At 45.7% G+C, this 20,738-nt stretch overlaps 1 protein-coding gene across 6 annotated transcripts in view; it reads left to right on the top strand.

Moving 5' to 3' along the window:
* LOC103620902 (USP6 N-terminal-like protein) overlaps positions 1 to 20,738 on the top strand; it is an 83,553-nt gene that overhangs the window by 31,535 nt on the left and 31,280 nt on the right. For 3 of the 6 annotated variants that reach the window (XM_008639648.2, XM_017741699.1, XM_017741696.1), the window contains 3 exons: positions 13,558 to 13,841; positions 19,621 to 19,694; positions 20,219 to 20,304. In XM_008639648.2, the coding sequence (XP_008637870.1) occupies positions 19,629 to 19,694; positions 20,219 to 20,304 (152 nt within the window). In that variant the 5' untranslated portion in view covers positions 13,558 to 13,841; positions 19,621 to 19,628. Of the gene's footprint in view, positions 1 to 216; positions 413 to 13,557; positions 13,842 to 19,620; positions 19,695 to 20,218; positions 20,305 to 20,738 lie in introns of all 6 variants that reach the window. The other 3 variants (XM_017741698.1, XM_017741697.1, XM_017741700.1) reach the window with 3 other exon arrangements.

Genomic DNA, 20,738 nt, shown 5'->3' with positions numbered 1-20,738 from the left:
CTTCCTGTAAAACAGTGGGTGGTCTATTTTAAACACTACCTGTGTCATGGTCCACTGCCTCCTTCTTTTCACCTGGCTGTGATGGCAATATCTGCATCTTCTTCTGGGAGGCTCCTACTGTCCTTTAAACAATTTTGGTGCTGCTGAGAGGAACACACCATCTGCAGGTCCTGTGAAGGATGTAATTTCTTGAATTATTTCTTTTCCCCTGCAAAGGTTCCTGTAGTCATTACATCACGCTCGACCCTGATGATGCAAACTGCTTTGAGAAGCATCCAGAGCAGAAGCTGCTGTCCTTAAACCCATCTGCAAATTTGAGAGGGGGAAGTGAGAAGAAAAGCATGGAAAACTTATAAGGAACTGAAGCTTGGTAAAGGTCAGCTTCTTCAGCAAACACTACATGCTAGCTCAGGTGGGCCTTGTGTGAAGAGCACTGGGAATCTGAGTTGCGTTGTAAATTCATTACCAGCATTCACATTTGTTTCAGTGGAGCCAGGGTTGCCATCTCCAGCTAACCAATGCTTTAAGTCTGTGCCTCTTCCTCTGCAGAGGCGCATGTGCCTCACATCCTCTGCAGCCTGCTTTTAAGGGGAGCCCTTTCCCTGTGAAGAGGAGGAGAAATGCATCCATCCCTTTTCCCATGAAGAGGGGGAGAAATGCTCCCATCCCTTTCCCCATGAAGAGGGGGAGAAATGCATCCATCCCTTCCCACAGCCGTCCCAGCAAGCCACAGTCTGGTCTGCTCCAAGGGGAAGCTGTATTCCAGCTCTGGAGGTGTACGGCAGGATGGTCGCTGGGACACCCGCTGGAGGGAAGAGAGGGCTGCAAGCACTTAGAGACTGTCTGGACTTGCTCCTTTGAAGATACCATCAGCTGCAAAGTCTGGATGCATCCAAGCACCAGTGCATCCATGTCCAGGGTGTGCTGGCACCACTTGACTTCTGCATTAAGGAAAGTTGTTGCTCTGTAAGAATCAGCATCCAATGCTTTTAGGTTTACAGAGACCTGCTGGCTGAGAAAGCTTTTTTGTTTGTAGGCCAGAGTACCAAAAGTAAGTTAAATGCAGGTGTATTGCACAGCTGGAGGTGGGGGCAGGCAGGTGGTCTCTTGGGGCAGGGTCCCTGGGGTCTGCCAGCACACCAAGGTCAGAGCAGCACCAGGTTGCCAGCAGCAATTGCAGAATTGAGCATGTAGGGCAAACTGGCATTTCCTTCTTTTCCTGGCTTTCTCAGGAGTGCAGATGGCAGGTTTTGAGAACTAAAGGCTTCGTACAGAGAGGTCTGTCTAGCGAGGGATATGTAAACCTCAGTTCAGGCTTGGATGTGTTCCTTTTCTGTCTGTAGAAGGTTTAGGCTGATTATTCTGTTCCCTTTAGGTTTTCCTTCCTGGTTTTTTTTTTATTTTTTACTTAGATTTCATAGTGTTGATCCAAGTAAAGGATAATGAAAATTAAGTAACTTGGCCTGCCTCTTACACAGCCACTGCCGTGTGTAGTTAGCAGTTTAATGAGAAATGAGGCAAGGCAGAGCTCAGTTTGCTCTCATATGGCCAAACTGGCTGTGCAGGACTTAGGAGTAAGATGGGATAGTAATCGAGTGTGATGTTGTGGTCTTTAGGGCAAGACCACAGGAAAAGCATTGTATTCCTTTGAACAGGATGGAGCCTTTCACGTGATTTTTTTTTTAAACTTTAATTCTGTAATCTTGATCTGTTATCTAAGAGCAGGAAGACGTCCTAAACTTGGAAATGTATTTCATCTACTCAAGGAGAAAAAGATTCCATCTTGGTCTGTCTAGGGAGCCCTGGTGTCCCCCTGGTGTGGGGCATCTTGTTTGGCAGATGCTGGGGGTTGCTGTGCCCAGGGCGATGCACTGAGTGACCTTTAAACTTGCATTAGGGCTGGAGGGTTTTTCCTCTGTTGCTGTTGGCTCACCTCCAAGGTATGTTGTGGGCTGTGCAGTGCTCGCCTACAGAGCCTCCCCCAGACTTCCTCTTCACTGTGTGTCTCATACCTGGGAAGTCACTGCAGAGCAGCTCTCCACTGGTGCTTCTCACTTGGTAAAATCTGTCTGTAGGGGCAGTCTGTCATTGATCTGGCCCGACTAGTTAGGCTGACTCCTTCCAGAGCTCACTGGAATTTCAGAAGAAATAAAAAAATAGCTTTAATGTCAGTGGCCTTGCATCAGGAGGATCGATTACTGCTTTTTCATTCATCCTGCTAGCTTTTCTCCTAGACTTCTTGGGCATGTGCAGATTATAATTTAATTTCCTCTTTAACTGAATAACTTTGAAAGGACTAAAATTAGCTGTTTGGAGTTGTGACTGGGCATGCAGAAACTTTCATGCCTTTCTCTTCTACAGCAGATAATGCTTCAGGTGCAAGAGGGAATGGGAGCGCTGTCCTGTGAAGCAATCCACTGCACGTCTTGCAGCCAGAGTCCTGTTTCAAGCCCTATGGCTCTTTTAATCTCATTTGTGACCCTCAGCTTTTAAAGAGCACGGCTGAGCCTGCTTTTTTACCTTGGCAAGTTTTAGTCCCACATGTTATGGTCCTCAAGCCCGGAGAGTGGCTTTTCTGCCACTGCCACTTTTCTGCCTGATGCTTTTAACCTGGTTTCAATGTAACACCCCTGTCTGCTTTCTCCTAGTAACCTCTTGCCCTATTTCACCTACATTTTGTATGGAGTAGAAACCCTACAGAGTTTATTTTCTACTTTCTGGAGAGATGTAGTCTTAAGTTAATTGAGGGAAGACAGATGGGACCTGCCAGCTTTTCATATGCCGGCAGCCTATCAAGGGTAGAAACTGTCTGGTGGCTTGCCAGGATGAGCTTGTTAGCGTATTGCCACAGGGTGGTTAGAACTCGGGGACACAGGGAATGACTCCTTACAAAATTGGGCTGCAGTAGTTAAGGTGTCCACAGAAAAGTGACATGCGTGCCTCACTCTTTGGAGCTTGCAGGGTGAGCCTGTGGATTGGCCGTAGTGTGACATAGTGTGACATCCTTGAGCATCCCTACCGTGGCTGGGTGTGGAAGTTCCAGGGCTGGCTTGCTCATCACCTGCCTGGGCTCCACGGTTGGATCCTTGAACCCCGGCGGGGAAACATGAGCTCTTTTCTTGAAAGACAAAACGCGAAGTGCTACAAACCACAACGGCTTCCACGCTAAAAATACCATAAAAGGCTGTGTCCTTAGGAGCTGGGCATGGGAGCAGTTCCCACCCACATTACTGCGGCATGAGTCACCAGGCTATTGCAACTGCTCTCCATGTGGATGCCCGGCTGAAGATGCACTGGGAACAGAGGGAGGAAGGGGAACTGCTCCGTAGCGCTGTGGAAGTGATGAAGAAGAGGATGACGTGCGGGCATACGTGAACACTTTGCTTTCCTTTTGTTAGATTTTTTTTGTTGTTGTTTGGTAATTTTTGTTTGTTTGGTTTTGGAACTTCCAGCAAATGGTATTTGCTGATGATTTGAACTTAAGGCATTTGCAGCCAGGAGTCTTCTGAATATGCAGAACCCCCCAGTTTGCTTTTAGGAAGCACAGTAATTGCCACATGATTAATATGAAGCTGGAAAACCCCTCTGACATGGAAGTATGTTTTATTTACTCTGTCTAAGCAAAGTTTTTTTTTCTCTCACTATTCTCTCCCCTCACCTTCATCCTTTTCCCCCCTACCCTGATGCCAAAATAGGCTGTGTGTCCTTGTGACAGATGGTGTAAAAGCACATTTCCCTTACATTGCACACTGTTCTTCCCTGTGCTTTTTATCCAACAAGCAAGTATGAGGGAGTAAATTTGTTTAGGTTGTTTAGATTTCTTTCCTGAGACGCCACCCACCTGTCCAGGCCCCAACAAGGCTATGGGATATTGTTTTCCCTTTTCCTTCCCTTCTGCTTGACATCTTGGCTATCGGGATTTACCGGAATAAGTTTGTCAGTGAGAAATTCTATAAAAAGAATCTTCCTTTATTTAGACACCAACCCAATAATGACCTCATGTGGGCACATCTTCGAAGTTCCTTCAGGCTGAGCGGACAGAGGGAGGTGGTGGCTGTGAATCTGAGCCCTGGCTCTTTCCTAGTACACCCCTCTGGTTGTTCTCGGTGGCTGTCCTTCAAAATAACCCCAGTCCTGCTCCTCCTCCTTTGGGGAGAGAGCAGGGAGGCCCCCAGCACACTGGTGCATCTCTCTTTAGCAAAATTTTTAGCAGTAGAATATAGCTGTGGTGGTCTGGTTGTTTTTCTACTCATCACTTCCAGATTAGTCCTTTGCAGTGCTCTTTGGTGGATATTCACCTCGACTTCTCAGGGAAGCAGGAAGCTTGCACACTCAGTCTGTTTGGTGCTACCAAATTTTGCATCAGGCCAGTTTCAAATAACTTTGACAGGGAAGCAGGTGGAGTAAAGGTACAAATGCCTGCATGGACAGGCAGAAAGCAGTGGGAATGGGTACATATGAGATGTATTGCTTGTTTTGTGGTGGAGGGAAGGAGGCATCTGGAGGGGGGCAGCAGAGCAAGAGTTGGCCACCAACGTAATGGACTGTCAAAATTATTTTGTGTGTGACTTCTTAAAAAAGTGTTGGTTTGAGTGTTTTTAAGTGGGGGAAGGGTGTAGATTTGTTAAGGGTTAAAAAGTAGTGAGTGTGACCTGGACAAGGCTTGTGGACTTTCTGGAGAAGTTATTCCTGGATTTCATTCACATCTTTGGAGAAGAAAGCCTGTTGTGGTGTGCTAAGCTTCCCCTTGTATGTGCTCAGTTTGTTAAAATGTTATCACAGGTGTTTCCTTACCGGCCTGCAGTAACTCCTGGGTGGTTTTTCATGTGATCAATAAACCAGAGCTTATTTATTTAATGGAAAGATATAAAAGGCTGAGGGAGGTTAATTGACTTCCTTGAATTCTGCTCATCCTACTGTTGAAGTAAGCCCTAAGGTTGATGCACATCATGGCTATTGCTCTTTAGAGCTGGGAGACTTTTAGCAGCAGACTGACCAATTCAGTGTGACCATAATGCAGATTTTTCCAGTCCTGTCTAGAATTTGGGTCAGAAGAGAGGCAGTTTCCAGCCCTGTGCTGATACTTGCTTTGCACTGCTGCTCCACTTGTTGTCCTTCCCAAACTGACCTCCTTGATACTCTGAGTTTTTAAAAAATAAAAATAAATCTATATTGCACAAATACTCTGCAACATTGTATGGGTGGCCAAAATACTTTGTTATTTTTAGAAACTTATTTTTCAAAGTTAGGTGTTGTTAGAAGAAAATACAGATTTGCAGCTTCCAGTTTCCGGGAGTTTTCCAATCGGGTAGCACAGAAAAGCAGGATCTTTGTGGGGACAAACAAAGTCTTTTCCTAGGGTCTCTTGTTGTGGTCCCTGGCAAAAAAAAAACAACAACCCAGTGTCCAAAATACAACCTTAATTAAAAAACAAATATGTTTTTACCACTGGGAAGTGACATCTGATAATGTTTTCTCTAAAGATGGGGTGTGGGGACTGGGTATTTTTAGCTGCGGCTATTCTCAAGTTGTTGTTTTGTGACCTTCTCCTAATAATACATTTCTTTAATACATTAGAGTTTTTGTAGTTCTAGAAGCTTTTTCAGACAAAGATGGGTGGAGAAGAAAAGGGAGCAGCAGCCCATTGGCAGGAGAATTACTGAAATCTGTGTTCTGGTGAATATTGGTGCCTAAGGGGGTGCCATGTTAGAGTTGGGTGTATCTCATGAAGGACCTTTCCCAGGTCAGAGACGTGGCTTGTGCCTTCCTCTGGCTGTAGCAACTGTGAGATTTCCATTGCCTGCTTCTTAAAAGCAGTTGAGAACAGGATCAAGAAGGTTTAGCTAGCTGAAAGAAGAAAGCTTAGACAGAAGAATGACGTGGATAGAGATACTGTAGTGCAGGAATCCCATGGAAGGGCAGGTGTAAGAAATGACAGTTCAAATGTAGGTCTTTTTGGTTTGGGGTGTGGCTGACTGACTGGAGTCTCTTGGGATTTACCTGCAAGTGTTGTCTCTGAGAGAAGAGAGCCAATAAATTCCCATATGAAACCTGAAGTTCTTCATCATCCACCGTCTGCTGGGCTTCTCCTCACCCCTTGTTGACAGACTGAAAAGCAAGCACGGATCCTGAGGGTCCTGTGGGCTGATCCTGGGCTTTTGTGAACATCAGAGGGGCTGTGAAAAAGTTTCTCAAAGATAGTTGGTATAAAAGATAGGAGAGAAGAAGCATTTTCAGGTTGAGTTGCTGACGTTGTCTGTGTCTCAGTAGCTACCCACGGAGATGGTCTGGCTCTCCAAAGGGAACAGCAGTTACGTGTTTCCCTGGGCTTGCCTCTGGTGGCATTGTGGGAGGAGGACAATTAAGCTGAGGGTAAATAATAAACACGCATGAAAGCAAGCAAGCTGAAGGAAGGACAGGCAAGAGTGGTCTGTCTGTGCTGCATCTGTGGTGTGCTGCTCCATCTCAGAGAGCATCGGGAAAGTTCTCCAGGAAGAACCTGATGGGGCTGAAGAGGTGTCTGGCTGAAGGGACAAGGAAGGTGTTTAAGTTGGTTGTTTACTTATTTATATAATTCTTTTTTTCAGAACCCAAATCAGTGATCAGTGGTTTCTGCTGATTGCTGATAAATTAAATGATCTGAGGCTGTTTTGCTTTCCAGCAAATCCTTTCATGCTGTGGTGCCTTTTTAATGACCAGAGGCACAGTCAGAAATGACAGCTCAGTCTTCTGAAGTTGTTTAACACCACATGTCCAGCATTGAGTCAGGAAACAGAAAAAGGTTGCTGCTCCCCCAGAAAACTGAGCCCACCTCCTGTGGCCACTGGTGGGGGAGAGTGGGCTATGTGGTGTGGGGTACTTGCAAGTCCCACACTGCTCTGGGGCTGGGCAGGATTTATCACAGTAAAAGGGATCTTGCTTGAAAGAGGTTATGGATCATTCAACATCAGAAACTTGCTAAAGTGGTCCTTTCTGCACTGCCCTCCCCCTGTATTCTTGGACCAAGAAATTATTTACTTATTTTGAAGCTCATATTTTTGAAATCTGTCTTGGGCAGAGCCTTATGCCAAAGTGTGTTGCAGTGGGGATCCTGCAACACGCATATATCAAACCAGGAGTCCCGTGGAAAGGAAATATATATGGACAGACAGATTCTTGATAGCTGTTTCAGAGAGATGTTTATTTCTCCAGCCGCATGCCCGGAGCTGTGCTCAGGACCTGTTCCAGTCACGGGACCAAGGGTCCTTCTGCCCGCGCAGGGAACACAAACCAACCAATGGGAACGAGGCTGAGCAGGGACAGGGAAACCCCGTGTCTGTGCCCTCAGGGCCCCTCTGCCAGGGCTACACGGCGGGGGAGGGACCCCAACAAAAGTGATGGCCAGAGTTAAGGCCTCCTTAGGCTCCCTTAAGGGAGCTTTCATCAGGAGATGGTGCAGGGCTGGTGCTGAGCTCCTGCAGGTGCCTATTGTGCATTTTCCCTTACATTGAATTTGGGACACAAAGTGGTTATCTGGGTGATGTTTTCATTGCAGGGAACCCCCACCTGTGAATGAAAGCTGTTTGGGCTTGGCACTGGCAGTCGTGGGCAGGTTTCAGTCATGAGTCTGTAAGGTGTCAGCTTATGTGGCCAGAGCGAGTATTTTGTATCCTGAATAATACTTGGACTTTTGGTGCTCTTCTTAGGTTTAGGACCTGACACTTGATACTCTGGTTGCTTAAAAAAAGATTAAATTAAAAATAAAGAGTGACTGAGTAAGGCTTTTTTGGGAACTGTAACCTTGGTGCCCTGTTTTCATGTGACACCTGTGTTTAATTCTTTATCATAACTCATTAGCAGAATGAGCCAGCTCACGCAGGCTAAGTGCCTCGTGTGAGAATGTTTCCTTTGGTCACTGAATAAAGGAGCAGCCCCAGCAAGAGTGGAAGCTTCATCTGTGTCATTTGGGGATGAAACATGGTGATAAGAGATCTGACAGGAAGGAAGTGCAGTGTGCGGTGACGAGAGCATGTTCTCAAAGTAGCATATTTGGAGTACAATACAGCAGATACTCAGGGTGGGCACAGTATCTTCTGGGGATGGTTTGCAGCTGGAAAACAGGGGCAGCCGCTTGAAGGCAGGTCAGTGGTGCAGAAGTGGCCCCGTCTCTTCAAGCCACACTGCTGGAACATCGTCTTCTCCACAGGACCTGTAAGGTGATGGAGGAGGTGCTGGAGACTGTGCAGCTGGGAAGGGCAGGAGCGGGCTGTGTCCAGTCTGGGCTGGATTTACTGGGTGGGCTCTGACAGGCCTCTGTCTCAAATCACCCCCTGCTGCTTATCGTTGGGAGTGAGCTGTTGCTCTACTGAAAACTGTTCCAAAACAAGGGGGGCAGAAACAATCTGGGAAAGCAAATACTTTCTGATAACAGTGAGCAACAAGCTTTTGTTTGCTGTCAATGGAAGGAAGTGGGAGAAACATGTAGTAACTCTAATGCAGCACAGGCTTTACTGCTGGAAAAGAGATTTAGTGCACACATTCCTCTACTAGGTCCTAGGAGGGGAGATATCCATGAGGAAGGGCTGCTTGAAGTGGGTGGGAAAGGCATGGCTTTTGTTTTGCTGCTGTAGTGCATCTGTGTGAAGCAGATGCTAAAGGAAGGTCTGTGGCCAAGATGGAAATCCAGGTCCAGGCTTACATGGGAAATGGGAACCAGGGAGATGAAGTCCTTGGTTTGTATTCAGCCAGGACAAGATTGAAGCAACTGTGCTTCAAATTAAAGGGAGGCCCCTCTCTACTCAGCTAACAGTGATGATAAAGTGTGAACCAGCTCTGATCTCTGTTCTCTGAAGATCCTTCCGTCTGAAGGACTTGATATTTTGAAAAAAAAAAAAAAAAAGGCAAAAAGCTCTCATGCAATATTAGATTTGAAGTCTTATCTGAAGGCCTGCAGGCATGTTCTAACTCAAGCAGGGATCTTATTCTTTGTGTTGGACCCATTCTTTACATTAAGGAAAAAAAGTTCCTTTCCTATCAAAAGGCACTCCACTGCGCTTAGATGCTTATTTATTTGCAACTTCCGTTTTCCAAGCTTTCTTGCACAGTGCACAGTCCAACTGCCCTTCAGTAGGATGCATTGTGGTCTCCCAGGTTTTGATCTTGGAACAGGAAGATGAATTTCCCAAGCTGCTGAGGAAATCATCATCCTGCTTGCAAATGCCTTTTGTAGCAATTAACTGAAATTTTGTGTTTATAAGTGAACTGTTTTAAGTGAACTGTCTGGTTGTTGCTTTGTTGGGTGAATGTTAAAGCATTTTTAAGGTAAATGCACCTTTCAAGTTCAAAGTACCTTTTTTTTCTTTTCTTCAGCTGAATATGTTTTCAGCTAAGTCAGACTGCATCTTGAAATGCAGGTGATACTTGAGTTGTGTTTGTTTGCTTCCTGGAGAGAACAGCATCTGCTGCTGCTTTTCTGGACAGCTTTGCATGGGTCTCCGTCATACCAAAAGCTTGTCTTTATATCACTGCCACAAGCTCTCATTTATTTAAGCTTTTCCCTCTGCTTTTTTAAACTTCCGCCTCTGCGTTTTATCTCATCCAAGAAGAAGTTTTGTGAGTTCTTTAGTTCTTCCATGCACATTGTCACTTACTTTATGCAAGCTCCAGCTTTCACTGGAAAAACCTGTATCAAGTATCTCTATTGATAGACTTGAGTCCCCTTTGACTTGTTTTTATCCCACTTCCATTGCTGTCCATTATTCACATCAGAAATGCTGAGGACATGGAAAACAGTAAATGTAGGGCGAGGCAGGGGATTCTCCTCCTCTACTCTGCCCTCGTGAGACCCCACCAGGAGTGCTGTGTCCAGCTCTGGAGTCGTCAGCATAAAAAAGACATGGACCTGTTAGAGTAGGTCCAGAGAAGGGCCACAAAGATGATCAGGGGGCTGGAGCACCTCTCCTGTGGGAACAGGAGGAGACAACTGGGGTTGTTCAGCCCAGAAAAGAGAAGGCTCCAGGGAGACCTTAAAGGACCTTCCAATACTCAAACAGGGCTTAGAAAATAAGAGGGAGAGTGACTTTTTACACAGGCACCTGTGGATAGGACAAGGGTGAACGATTTCAAGCTAAAAGAAGAGAGATTAAATATTAGAAAGAAATTCTTTACTCGGCACTGGATCAGGTTGCCCAGAAATGTTGTGGATCCCTGGAAGTGTTCAAAGCCAGACCAGTTGGGCCCTGAGCAACCTGGTCTAGTGAATGGTATCCCTGTCCTTAGCATGGGGGTTGGAATTAGATGATCTCCAAGGTCCCTTCCAACCCAGACCATTTTATGATTCTATGACTTTTATTAAAGGTTGGATTTGCGCACGCACACACAAATCCTGCATTTCTTAAGTTGGGGTGATTTTAGAAGTTAACAACAAGCAAAAAGTTATGTTGTAATTAAAAAGATTGCTTTCATATGACTTGAAAAAACTACGTCTCCTAATGCTGTCCTGCATATAGTTCCAAGGCTGTTAAAAAAGCTTTGGGAGATGTTTTCTCAGTACTTTCCGGTCTTGGATGAAATACTTCTTGTTTCCCTCAAGTTTTCTATTACTGGATATGCTCGCATGGGGCTTTGATAGAAAAAAACAAGTTAACAAAAGCTCATGCATTAGCATCTGGAGATGCTGTTTGAAGGTAATGCAAGTCCAGGATACTGCCAGTAAAATGGTCAGGGAGTGTCCTCTGCAGAGGCTGCCAAAGACAAATAATTTCCTACGAGGGTTCTGTATTTGGAGGCAGTGTGAGCTGATTAAAGTCATTAAAGTGATTGAAGGAATGAGGGTGGTTTCTAGGGGCTGGGCATTAGTTGGGGTCAGGCTAATGGCTGAAGCTGCCTCCCTCCTAAAAATAAGGTGAAGCTAGAGGTTCTTGGAAGCAGTGTAAGACACACAGAGTCAGCAAAGGTCTCACTGTGACTCAACTTAGATATCTGTAGCGCACAAGTCATTCCCCTCAATAATTATTTTGGACAGGTTTTTCACAGCCAAGCTGCATCTTGTTAGTGGATTTTTAACTTCATACTCCTTTATTTCATTGGCTGTACCAGCAACTTTATATAACGGTTCGTTTGTTATTTCCTTGTATGTGTTTTAAAAAAGATGCTGCCTATCTGTGCCAAAGAGGGTGCAGGCTGCTGGCAGCATGATAGCTTATGTTTGCATCTTTGTTCCTTTGGTTTTGGCTAGGGAGCATCACTAGCTCCACAGTGCCCAGGGTGACACCTTGGATAACAGCCAGGACACGTGTCCTCACCCTTCTGCTTCAGGCACGTGTTGGGTGTGGGTGGCCCCTAGCTGACAGTGCTCGCCCAGCCTAACCCAGGGAAAGTTTCAAATAGCAAAAGGAGCCTTTAGCTTACCCAAAATTGCCAAGTGTTGCTGGTGGCAAGAATGACAAGGGAAGAGTAGTGTGTCTTGTAGTGTTGCTACATGTACCAAAAAGAATAAAATACAGTGTTTTAGGAGGAATGCATGTCCAAGAGAGAGTGACTATTGTTGTAGCTTCCATTAGTTTATGGTTAAAGAAATGCAAACTGCCCTTCGAGTCTTAAGGAAACAGAAGAAGCCAGTTCCCAAGCTCTGTGTTGATATAGTTCCCTTCCAGGTCAGTGCATCACCCGAAAAAAAGAGGGGTTTTTTGTTTTCCCACTGGCTTTTTTTTTTTTTTTTTTTTTTTTTTGCCCTTTTTATAGACACTGGAATGGAAGAAGGAGGGAATGCAGAAAGAAAATTAATCTTCAGTTCCCAAAAGCAGCATGTGGACTTTTGCATTCTTCAGTTTACTTCTTTTTTTTGAAATAAAAAATCATTTAAATAATGATGCTTTGAAAAAATAACTCATGCATCTTTAATTTTTTGTGCAGTCCTTTGTTTGGTTTTTTTTTTGCTATTGTTGTCTCTAGAAGATGGATTCACGTTAAAAAGAGCTTAAAGAATGTTTGGATGCTCTTTTATTCCCTGTGAGGTCTAAAAGTAGAAGCTGACAAAGAATTGCTGATAGACTCGCTGCTCTCCTCAGAGGGTTTAGCTTACAACTAAAGCTGCGTCTTCTGACTTTGCACCAACTGAGCTGTGCAGAAGCACCAAGGCTGGGCTTACTGAGCATAAGCAGGGAGGAGACCAAATCTCTTTATCAGCCCTCCTGTTTATCTCCTCCCATCTCCATCCTTGGGGAGAAGAGCACCAAGGCACACCACCAGAAACGTGTGTGAGAAGGAGAGTGAGATGTAAGTACTGGGAGCAAAGGAAGAGGGATGATGGGGAGAGGCTTGAGAGAGGCTTTATTTATTGGAAGTGCTGCTCGTGTTGAGGAGGTGGATAGCATATAGTCACAGTGTTACATGGCTTTTTAGTTATTTCTATAGCTAGAAGACTTGGACAATGCATTTGGGTTTCTTGATATTGCCGTGGTCTAGTGGCAAAGGGTTGTCATCGTTGTCACCACAGCTTGCCATTGTACTGTAAAAGCTTAGTGCAAATTGGGAGAATAGAGGGAAATGTGTGTAATCTGCATTTAATGTGTGTAAGACACACTACAACCTACTAGGTTATAACATACATAAATTATAATCTGTGTAATGGATTGCTTGTTTATAATGGTGGCCACCTCTGAAAGGGTGTGAGGCCTTCTGCACCTTAGGGCCTCCAAGTCGTTGTGCCTGTGTGCTGGAGAGGTGACAGCAGGGAAATTCAGCACAGGACAGCTCAGAAACATTGGTAAAAGTCTATTTGCTGGTGTTTATGAGGGGGATTGGAGGAGAGGTGGTGTTATTAAAGTGGCGGCTCATGACGGAAGTGAGCTGTGCTCCCTCTCCCCAGTGCTTGCTGACTTCAAGCAGAGCATCATGCTTTGAGATTCTGTCTTGATTTCACACTTGTGGAACTAATGTGTTGCTTCTCTGAGTTGCTGAAGGTGAGAATTAAAAAGTTGGTTTTTATAAGTGATAGCTCTGTGTTGGGCTCTGCTTTCCTTTGGACTGTGTAGCTGTTTGGATGTATCAGGGAGAACTGCAAGTGCTGGAAGGTGGCTCAGGTGACACAGCCAGTGCTGGCTCTTCTGCTGTGCAAGTCCGTGATGTCATGTACTGGTTTTAATCTGTCCCAGGTCCTGAAGGAATGGCCTGAACCCTCCATTGCAGCCCTTCTTGGGGGCAACATATTCTTAGATCAGCTGGAGTTGGGTGTAATACTGTGCCTTTGGCTTCGGTAGGGGGCATTTTCTGCCTGCTGAGTTACCTGTACAGTAAAGTGCAGGCGGGTACAAAGGTGTGTTGGTCTCTCAGGCCTGCATGGGAAGCCCTAGCACTCAACCAGTCTGGAAAATGGCCAGAAAAACCACACCAGGGGTTTTTTTTGCAACACAAACGAGCATAGTTTATTTTCTGCCATTGTGTGCCCTGCAGTTACAGCCTGCTCCTTCCCCACCAGCTCTGAAGGGACCTGCCTTTCCTCTGTGTTCAAAGACCCCTGGTAAAGATGGTGCCTGTGCCAGAACTGAAAAACTGACCAACTTGTTATTTCCTTTGCAGTGAGCCCAAGGGACGAGAGAGTGTGGATTGCCTCCTGCATTGCCTCTTCTCCCAGGCACCTGCAGTGAGCTCTCACGTGCCAGAGGACGAGGGTGGAGGAGAGCAGCCACGCAAAGCTGGGGCAGTGTGGGTGAGCCAAAGAGCATTTGGCCAGTGTGCTGTGGCAACTGGGTGTCCTCAGCACCCTGCAGCAGAGACAACTGGCTCATGCTGGGTAGATGCCTTCAGGGGAGTGGACAACTCCAGCTGAACTGATGAATCTTGGCACCTGATACAAGGCTCAGGTAAGGGCATGTTGCTTGAAGCTGGGTTGTATTTTCATCCTTTCTTCTCCAGACTCACAGGCAGGCTCTGGAGCAAATGAGAATCACCCTGAGAGCTGCCATATACTGTGGTTACACATGCTAATAAATCATCAGGATCTCATCTATGATGATGCTGGATGCTCTGGCTTGTTGGGATATTGCTGGTGGTGTCAATGTGAGTTGCAGTAGAGGTTCTCCCTTGGTGTTCCCAGTACCTCTGCTGAGGTAGATGACTGTGTTTTCTCCAGTGCAGCATCCAGTGCGGTTTCAGATACAATGCAAGTTTACTAGGACAGGAGATCATCTGAATTTTCTGTAGCACATCTGTGATTCATCTAAAGTGATCTATGGGCAGTCATTTTCAGAGACCCCAAGACAGTTGAAACAAACCTTCCTGCAGTTCAGCTGGCTTAGTGCTCCTTATACTCTTCAAACAAACAAACAAAAAAGCTTGCTTGCTTGCTTGTGTGCTCTTGGGTTGTAGTCAAGGAAATAAACATGCAAACAGGGTCTCCTGTATCTTGGTTCATCCTGCTTGATAGTTAATTTCATTCCCGAAGCCGTAATTCACTTTGCAAGTGCAGGTCTTGGTTCCCTTTCTGGTAGCAGGGATATAATCGTGTCCCGGATTTGAGCTAAGGTTGGGGATGCACAGTCCAGTGATGTGTTTTGAAGCTGGTGCCTGGCCAGGATGTTTGCAGTCTGGGTTTGTTAATGAGAGAGAATCTGCACATGGGAGTGAGCAGAAGTCCTTGATGCAAGTGCATTGAGTGTGTTGTTCATTTTGGAAGAGAAATTTGGGGGTATAGTAAAAAAATGCTGCAGCAGCTGCAACACTAGAAATGGGGATGCTGGCCAGTCTTGTACCATGACCTCAAGAGCAGGTTGGCTTCCACATGGGGGCTGGTTCTCACAAAGCAGAAGCTCTGCCTGCAGTCAGCGGTGTGTGGCCATCACTTCCTCCTTGGCTTGTCACCTTGTGGGCACACAGCCAGGCGTGCTGGTGCCCGCCTGTAACTGCCTGCAGCCCCTCCTGGGTGCCTTGAGGGGCTTTGAGGTTTTCTCAGGCTGTGGTGATGCAGTCAGAGCAGTCCCAAAGCCATACTCGCTTCGGCTGTGCTTGGTAGGTATGTGCAGTAGTGTAATGCTGTAGCTTTGCTTCCAAAGGCTTTGAGCCAAAGAGCATTTGACCAGTGTGCTGTGGCAGCTGGGTGTTCTCAGCACCCTGCAGCAGAGACGACTGGCTCCTGCTGGGTAGATGCCTCAAAGGCTTTGAGCTTGTGGGAGAAGAGCCTCTGATGAAGGCTCCTCTTTGGTTGCAGCTGCTGACTATCTCCCCAGCTTCTACCAGGCAGCCAGGATGGGCAGATTGCTCCAAGCCCTTAGCCTGTGTGTTTTGAAGCATGTCAAGGTGCCTGTTTCATGCACTTAAAAAGCCCTGATGGGGCTTACTCAACTTTTCACAGCTTGTTTTAGTCGCTTTCACTGCTCCGCATGGCCAGGTTTATTCCAGGGTGTGCAAGTGCATCAGTCACTGTTAAAACTAGTAGTAGCTGTACAAGTGAGTAGTAGCTTTAGAATTGCTTTGCTGGGAAGTGGTGCAGACTGCAGGTGTACCTTGTGAGAGGGTCTTGCCTCTTAGCAGATGTATAAGCATTTGCACTTGCATAGATGTATACGCTTTTCCCTTAAAACTGTTCCCCTAAAGGAAAAATTGCAGGCTGATACCATAGATGGCTAAAGACATAAAATGTGTGTTAAAATGTGCTTTTAAAATGGAACATGAAACAGGAACAGTGACTTGTTGGGTTTCAGCAGTGGTGGGTGTGACTGTAGTAAGTACGTACCTTTTTTACTTTATTCCACAGTAGTAGTTTCACTCTGATAGAAGCCAGAGTGGTGTGTCAAAACTTGATTTTTTTTCTTCTCCTAGCAGCAGTCTCTATTTAAAGTTAAGAGGACCCATTCAGAATGAGAACACACATTCACCTAAACCCATTTCTGCTTTTTCAATGACCTTCTGCCAAATAAAAACCAACTACAAACATGTAGTCTAAATCTCAAATGGCTTGAGTAGATACTGTTCTACACTACAAAAGATTTAAAAATTGAGTTCCAGAATATCCTCAAATCCAGCCCGAGACTGAGAACGCGTTACTATGCTGAAGAGATTTTACTGATATTTTCATTTTCAAAAGCCCATCTGCCAAGTGCTGGCAGGGTGATTTGCTGATGGGTTTGTAAGCGTGACACGTCGTGTCGTGGCTGGGGGGGTGACAGGGGACGTTTGTGTGTCCCAGGCTGTGCCACAAGGAGCACTGCTGCTAGGAGTGGGAAATGCTCAGTTCTTCTGGGCAGCGAGCAGGGCTGCAGCACTGGGCTGGTGGGCAGAGGTTCCCCTCTCCCAGCCAGGCTGGTCTCGGCAGGTGCTATCCCATGTGGGACAGTGGGAGCTTGGCAGATCTGACTGGAAAAATACAGGGCTTGTGGGGAAGGTTATAACAGTAAATCTGATTTATGGAGAACAATTTTGACATGAAGTCTTGGATTTTTGATGCATATACTTTCTTCTTGCTGCCAATACTTGAGATCCCAGCTGGTGAGTTAATTTAAGGAAAGTTGCTTTCATTCAAAAATTGGGTATTTTATTTCAGGTTTGCTGATGGCTAGATAATGTTCAATGTGGGTAGGCAGTAACATGCATTTTCATTAGCATCTTCAGGCTTAGTGTTGCTGGTATTAATTTTTGCCTCCTTAAATTGTAAACTGGAAGCTGCAAGTTTTAGTGTGAGATGACAGATTGTGGGTGTTTTCAACTCATTCTTTCTAAAAGGAACTAGTTCATAACTTTGTTTTGGGGTTGAATTTACATGTGCATGGTTCAGGGCTTTCTGTTGCTTATATCCCAGTAAATTATCTAATATCATTGTTACATTGTTCACATTTTCTTACTATTCCTGTTCCTAGCAGCTTCATCTTGTGTGGAAAAAATATCTCTTTGCTAGGAAAATACCGTACGCACAGGAGAAAATTGGGTGGCGGGCTTGAGAAACTAATTTGAGTGGTACATTAAAAAAAAGAAAGTATGGAGTCATACACAGGTATATGGAGAAGCGTGGCAGGTACAGCCTGTTCCTATTTATAGGAAGCCTGTGTTTACATCAAGTAAAAAAATGCTGTGTTTCGTCAAATCCTTCAGAAAATAAATCTCAGTAGTTTCTGTGTACACAAGGTGTCTTTTCCCTCAAGCAAATGCTATTTAACACCATGGTGTCAAAACTACTCTGGAGTTTGAGCATGTGCAGAATTAAATAATAAAAATACCCCTATTCAATGAATGCCATTACAGAGCTCAGTTATGTTCTGTTCCCTCTCCAGAGTACTTTGACAATCACCTCGTTGAGCGCAGCACCTTTCTGTGCTCTCTCAAGCAGCAGCATTGTGGTTACACCCCAAGGCTGGTGCAGCCACTTGTCATCTCTGTCCTTCTCACTGCCATCAACCATTTTCTCTGCTTTCAAGTTTTTTCCTAAATTTGGACTTTTGCACTGTTCTAGAAAGAGAAGACAAATGTGCATAGTCCAGGCATGAGATGCAAAACTGGCTCCTTTGCACGAGTCTGGTGTTTCTGGCTGCAGAGAGGCTTTTGCAGAGGTGAATGCCAAAATATATGTGTTCTTGTTGTGTAAATCCTCCCATGGTGCCAAGTTGCTCTTCCTTTGTTATTCTATTACAGAGTGTGGTCAGAGATGTTCAGAATAGCTTTCACTTTGTAAGTGTCTTGAAAAATTGCCCATTTAATCTGATGTACAGTTTATTTTTTCCCTGTAGCCTGTAGAATATTTGTATTTTTAGCAGCATGTAAAAGACATCATTTGAATTTTTTGGCCCCATAACAACAACAACAAAAAAGTCATAATTGGGGGAGTTAAATTTCACAGGAGATGTGAGAAGGAGGAGATGCAGAAGTATTAGGTGACACAGTGAGACAGTTACTCAGACCTTGCTACTTTGTAAAATTAAGCTGTGATCAAAAAGTATTTAACAAAGTTCACATCTGAAGTAGGAGCTGCAGCTTGGAAAAATAAAGGAACAAAATACACTTTAATATTTCTATCATTGCTCTATTTTGATTGTGGAGCCAATAACAGGGGAAGATACACCCATTCCTGCCATGAATTTGAAGAATTTGCATTTTTCCAGTGTCTGAATGGATGAGTGTAAAGTGGTGCCCTGACTGTGCTGTTGCCTCATAACAGGTCATGGAAGAGCCCTGATTATATTGCATGTGATATAGTATTTCTATCACACTGCTGACAACTAGGAGAGATAGCTGCTTTCAAAATGAAGAGTTAGGGAAAGTTGGATCTCTTGGCCATCTCCATCCATGCCTGAAAGACACAGTGGCAGCAAGCAGGTTGCATTAAGGAGTTGTTAAGATGAGACAAATAAATAGTCTCTTGCAGGTGTCTGAAGGTGCAGACAAATGGGGTGAGCCTTGGAGAGTGCTGATGCTTTTGCTCATCATATCTCCCCGAGGTTTTTTCCTCCTTAATTTATAATCCCACTCTTCAGATGATCCTAAGCGATGCCTTTGGCTGCTCTGGCTCGTTCAGTGGCAAGCACCACTGCTGAGATGCATCTTCATCTGGAAGCTGGGGTAACATGTCCTATGGGAAGAACCCTTCAGGTTTCTCCTGAAGGGAGGTCAGTATGGCTCCTTGTTGTGGTTTAAGCTATCCATTAGAGAGCTACAATGGCCCAAAGGTTTAGGTAATGTGGCCTGTGGTGGCCTGGCTTTTAAGTGGTGCCATAGCTGAGCTGGGCTGGTTGTGGCTCCACACAGTTTCAGAGGAGGAGGACTTGATGGACTTTCCCTCAGCCCTCTTCCTTGCAGCCACCTCCGGAGGTTTTGTCTGCCCATGTTTTCTCCTTGGTGTGTTAGATGCATCTTTGGTGGATGAGGAACTGGTTGTGGCTTTACAGGGAGGATAGGATGCTCCTTTGGGCTTGTACAGGACAATGCTCAAGTTGTTTGACGTGGGAAGTTACCTTGCTCATACATATGTGTATGGGATGAAGCAGAGCAGTGGGCACAGATCTCAGGGACCTAGACTGGGTCTTGCTTAGACCAAGACTGGTCCGTCTCAACATCTTGCCACTGTGTTGTTTTTCTTTTGGAGTTGTATATAGAAGGTAATCACCTAGAGGCCAATTCACTTGTCTCATGCACACTTCAGTAGGCAAAAACTTCTCCTTTTAATTTCTTCTTTGATGTTAAATCTGCCTCCGGGTGCCCCTACAGAGCATCTCCTGGCTTCCCATCCTGAGGTGGGGCAGGAGCGTGGTGGTTTGCTGTCATCCACGTGGACACTGTGCCAAGCAGCGCCTGGCTGGTGCCTGTCCTGTGCTGGGCCGGGGCTCTGTGGCTGGTTTGTGCATCTTGATTTAAAAGCCATGTCTTTCATACTGTCATGTATATGCCTGAGAACAAAGACAAGACTCCCCTTGCTCAGGCTGGGCTGTGTCCCAGTGCAGGGAGCAGGGAGCTGGCAGTCCTGCTGCGTGCAGGCAAGCTCCACAAACGCTCTGTACAGCAGCTGTGCAACCTCGGCCTAATTCTAGCTGTGGGATATGGCTGGAAGCTAAAATCTTCAGCAAACATTTCTTGTATTAGCACTTTCCTAAAATATTTCACATGCTGTGTACACATTTACTTATCTCCTTTCCCCTCCCTCACACTTCTTTTCCCTTACAGCTTCTGATATGAAGAAGGATATAGAGTCTTTAATAGCCCAGGAGAAAGCAGAGATCGTCGCCAAGTATGAGAAGGTATCAGCCTTGTGCATCTCTCCAACATGCTGGCTGGCACTGAAGCTGTTTAATCAATTAGGAATGCGTCAAATAAGAACTTTTGCCTCCCTGCAGGCATCGCCCCAGTAACCCTCATGCCATCAGGCTTCATGCCAGCTCTCCCTGCCTGTACATCCCCTCTCACTACATCCCTGGAGTTTCTTGAGGGTCCCATGTGTGCTCAGTATAGATACTGAAAGGTCCTGAGCTTCTGGTGCTTCAGTGCTCCCTTAATACCAGGATGGCTTATGCCCAACAGCACTGTTTCTTCTGATGTACAGCCCTTCCCAGCCTCTAGCAGAGGCACACATGCAATGCTGGATAGGCTGAACTTGGCATTTTTCCCTTGCCTGTCTTGTATTTGGCTCTTTAGTTCAGGTTTTGCTCTCCTGTCTCTGTGCCTTTTATTCAGGAGAGAGGGATGTGGGCTTTGGGGGCAGGATGCAGGCACTGGGGCATTCCCGATGCTGGGACCAGCTCACAGGTGTCCTTTCTGCTTTCAGGGCAGGCAGGAAGGAGCTCAGATTGACCAGTGGGAAGATGCTGATTTCACGCTGTACAAAGTTACAGACCGGTTTGGATTCCTGCAGTAAGTCCTCGTGCTGTCTCCTTTCCTCTCTGACCTGTGTGTGTGTGCACCATCCTTCTGCACTGAGCATGACAGGCCCAGCATCTCTCCCGTAAGCTGCTCTGTGGCTTGGCTTGATCAATCCCAAATGCAGGAGGAAAGACTAAATGGGCCTCCTTCCTTAACTGTGCATGTCCAAACACTCTGATGCTTTGAATCTCCTACAAGATAGGGCTTAGATGTGGTTTCCTATAACAAGCCTGGTGTTAGAAGGTGCAGGCTGGTGCTCCTGTGCCACCATGATGTGTCACAGAGGGAGAGGCCCTTGTGTTTGCACCTGTTGATTCAGGGAACTGTAGGGAGAGATGAGACAAGATATCTGATTGTCTTTGGCTGCCTGAGGAAGTCCCCATCCTAACTAAGGTGCACATGAATTAAATGCACACCCTCTGCCT

This window comes from Corvus brachyrhynchos, unplaced genomic scaffold (assembly GCF_000691975.1).
Source record: "Corvus brachyrhynchos isolate BGI_N302 unplaced genomic scaffold, ASM69197v1 scaffold115, whole genome shotgun sequence".
NCBI classification, from domain to species: Eukaryota; Metazoa; Chordata; class Aves; order Passeriformes; family Corvidae; genus Corvus; species Corvus brachyrhynchos.
The sequence above is the reverse complement of the archived record's forward strand: the minus strand, read 5'-3'. Positions and strand labels throughout refer to the sequence as shown.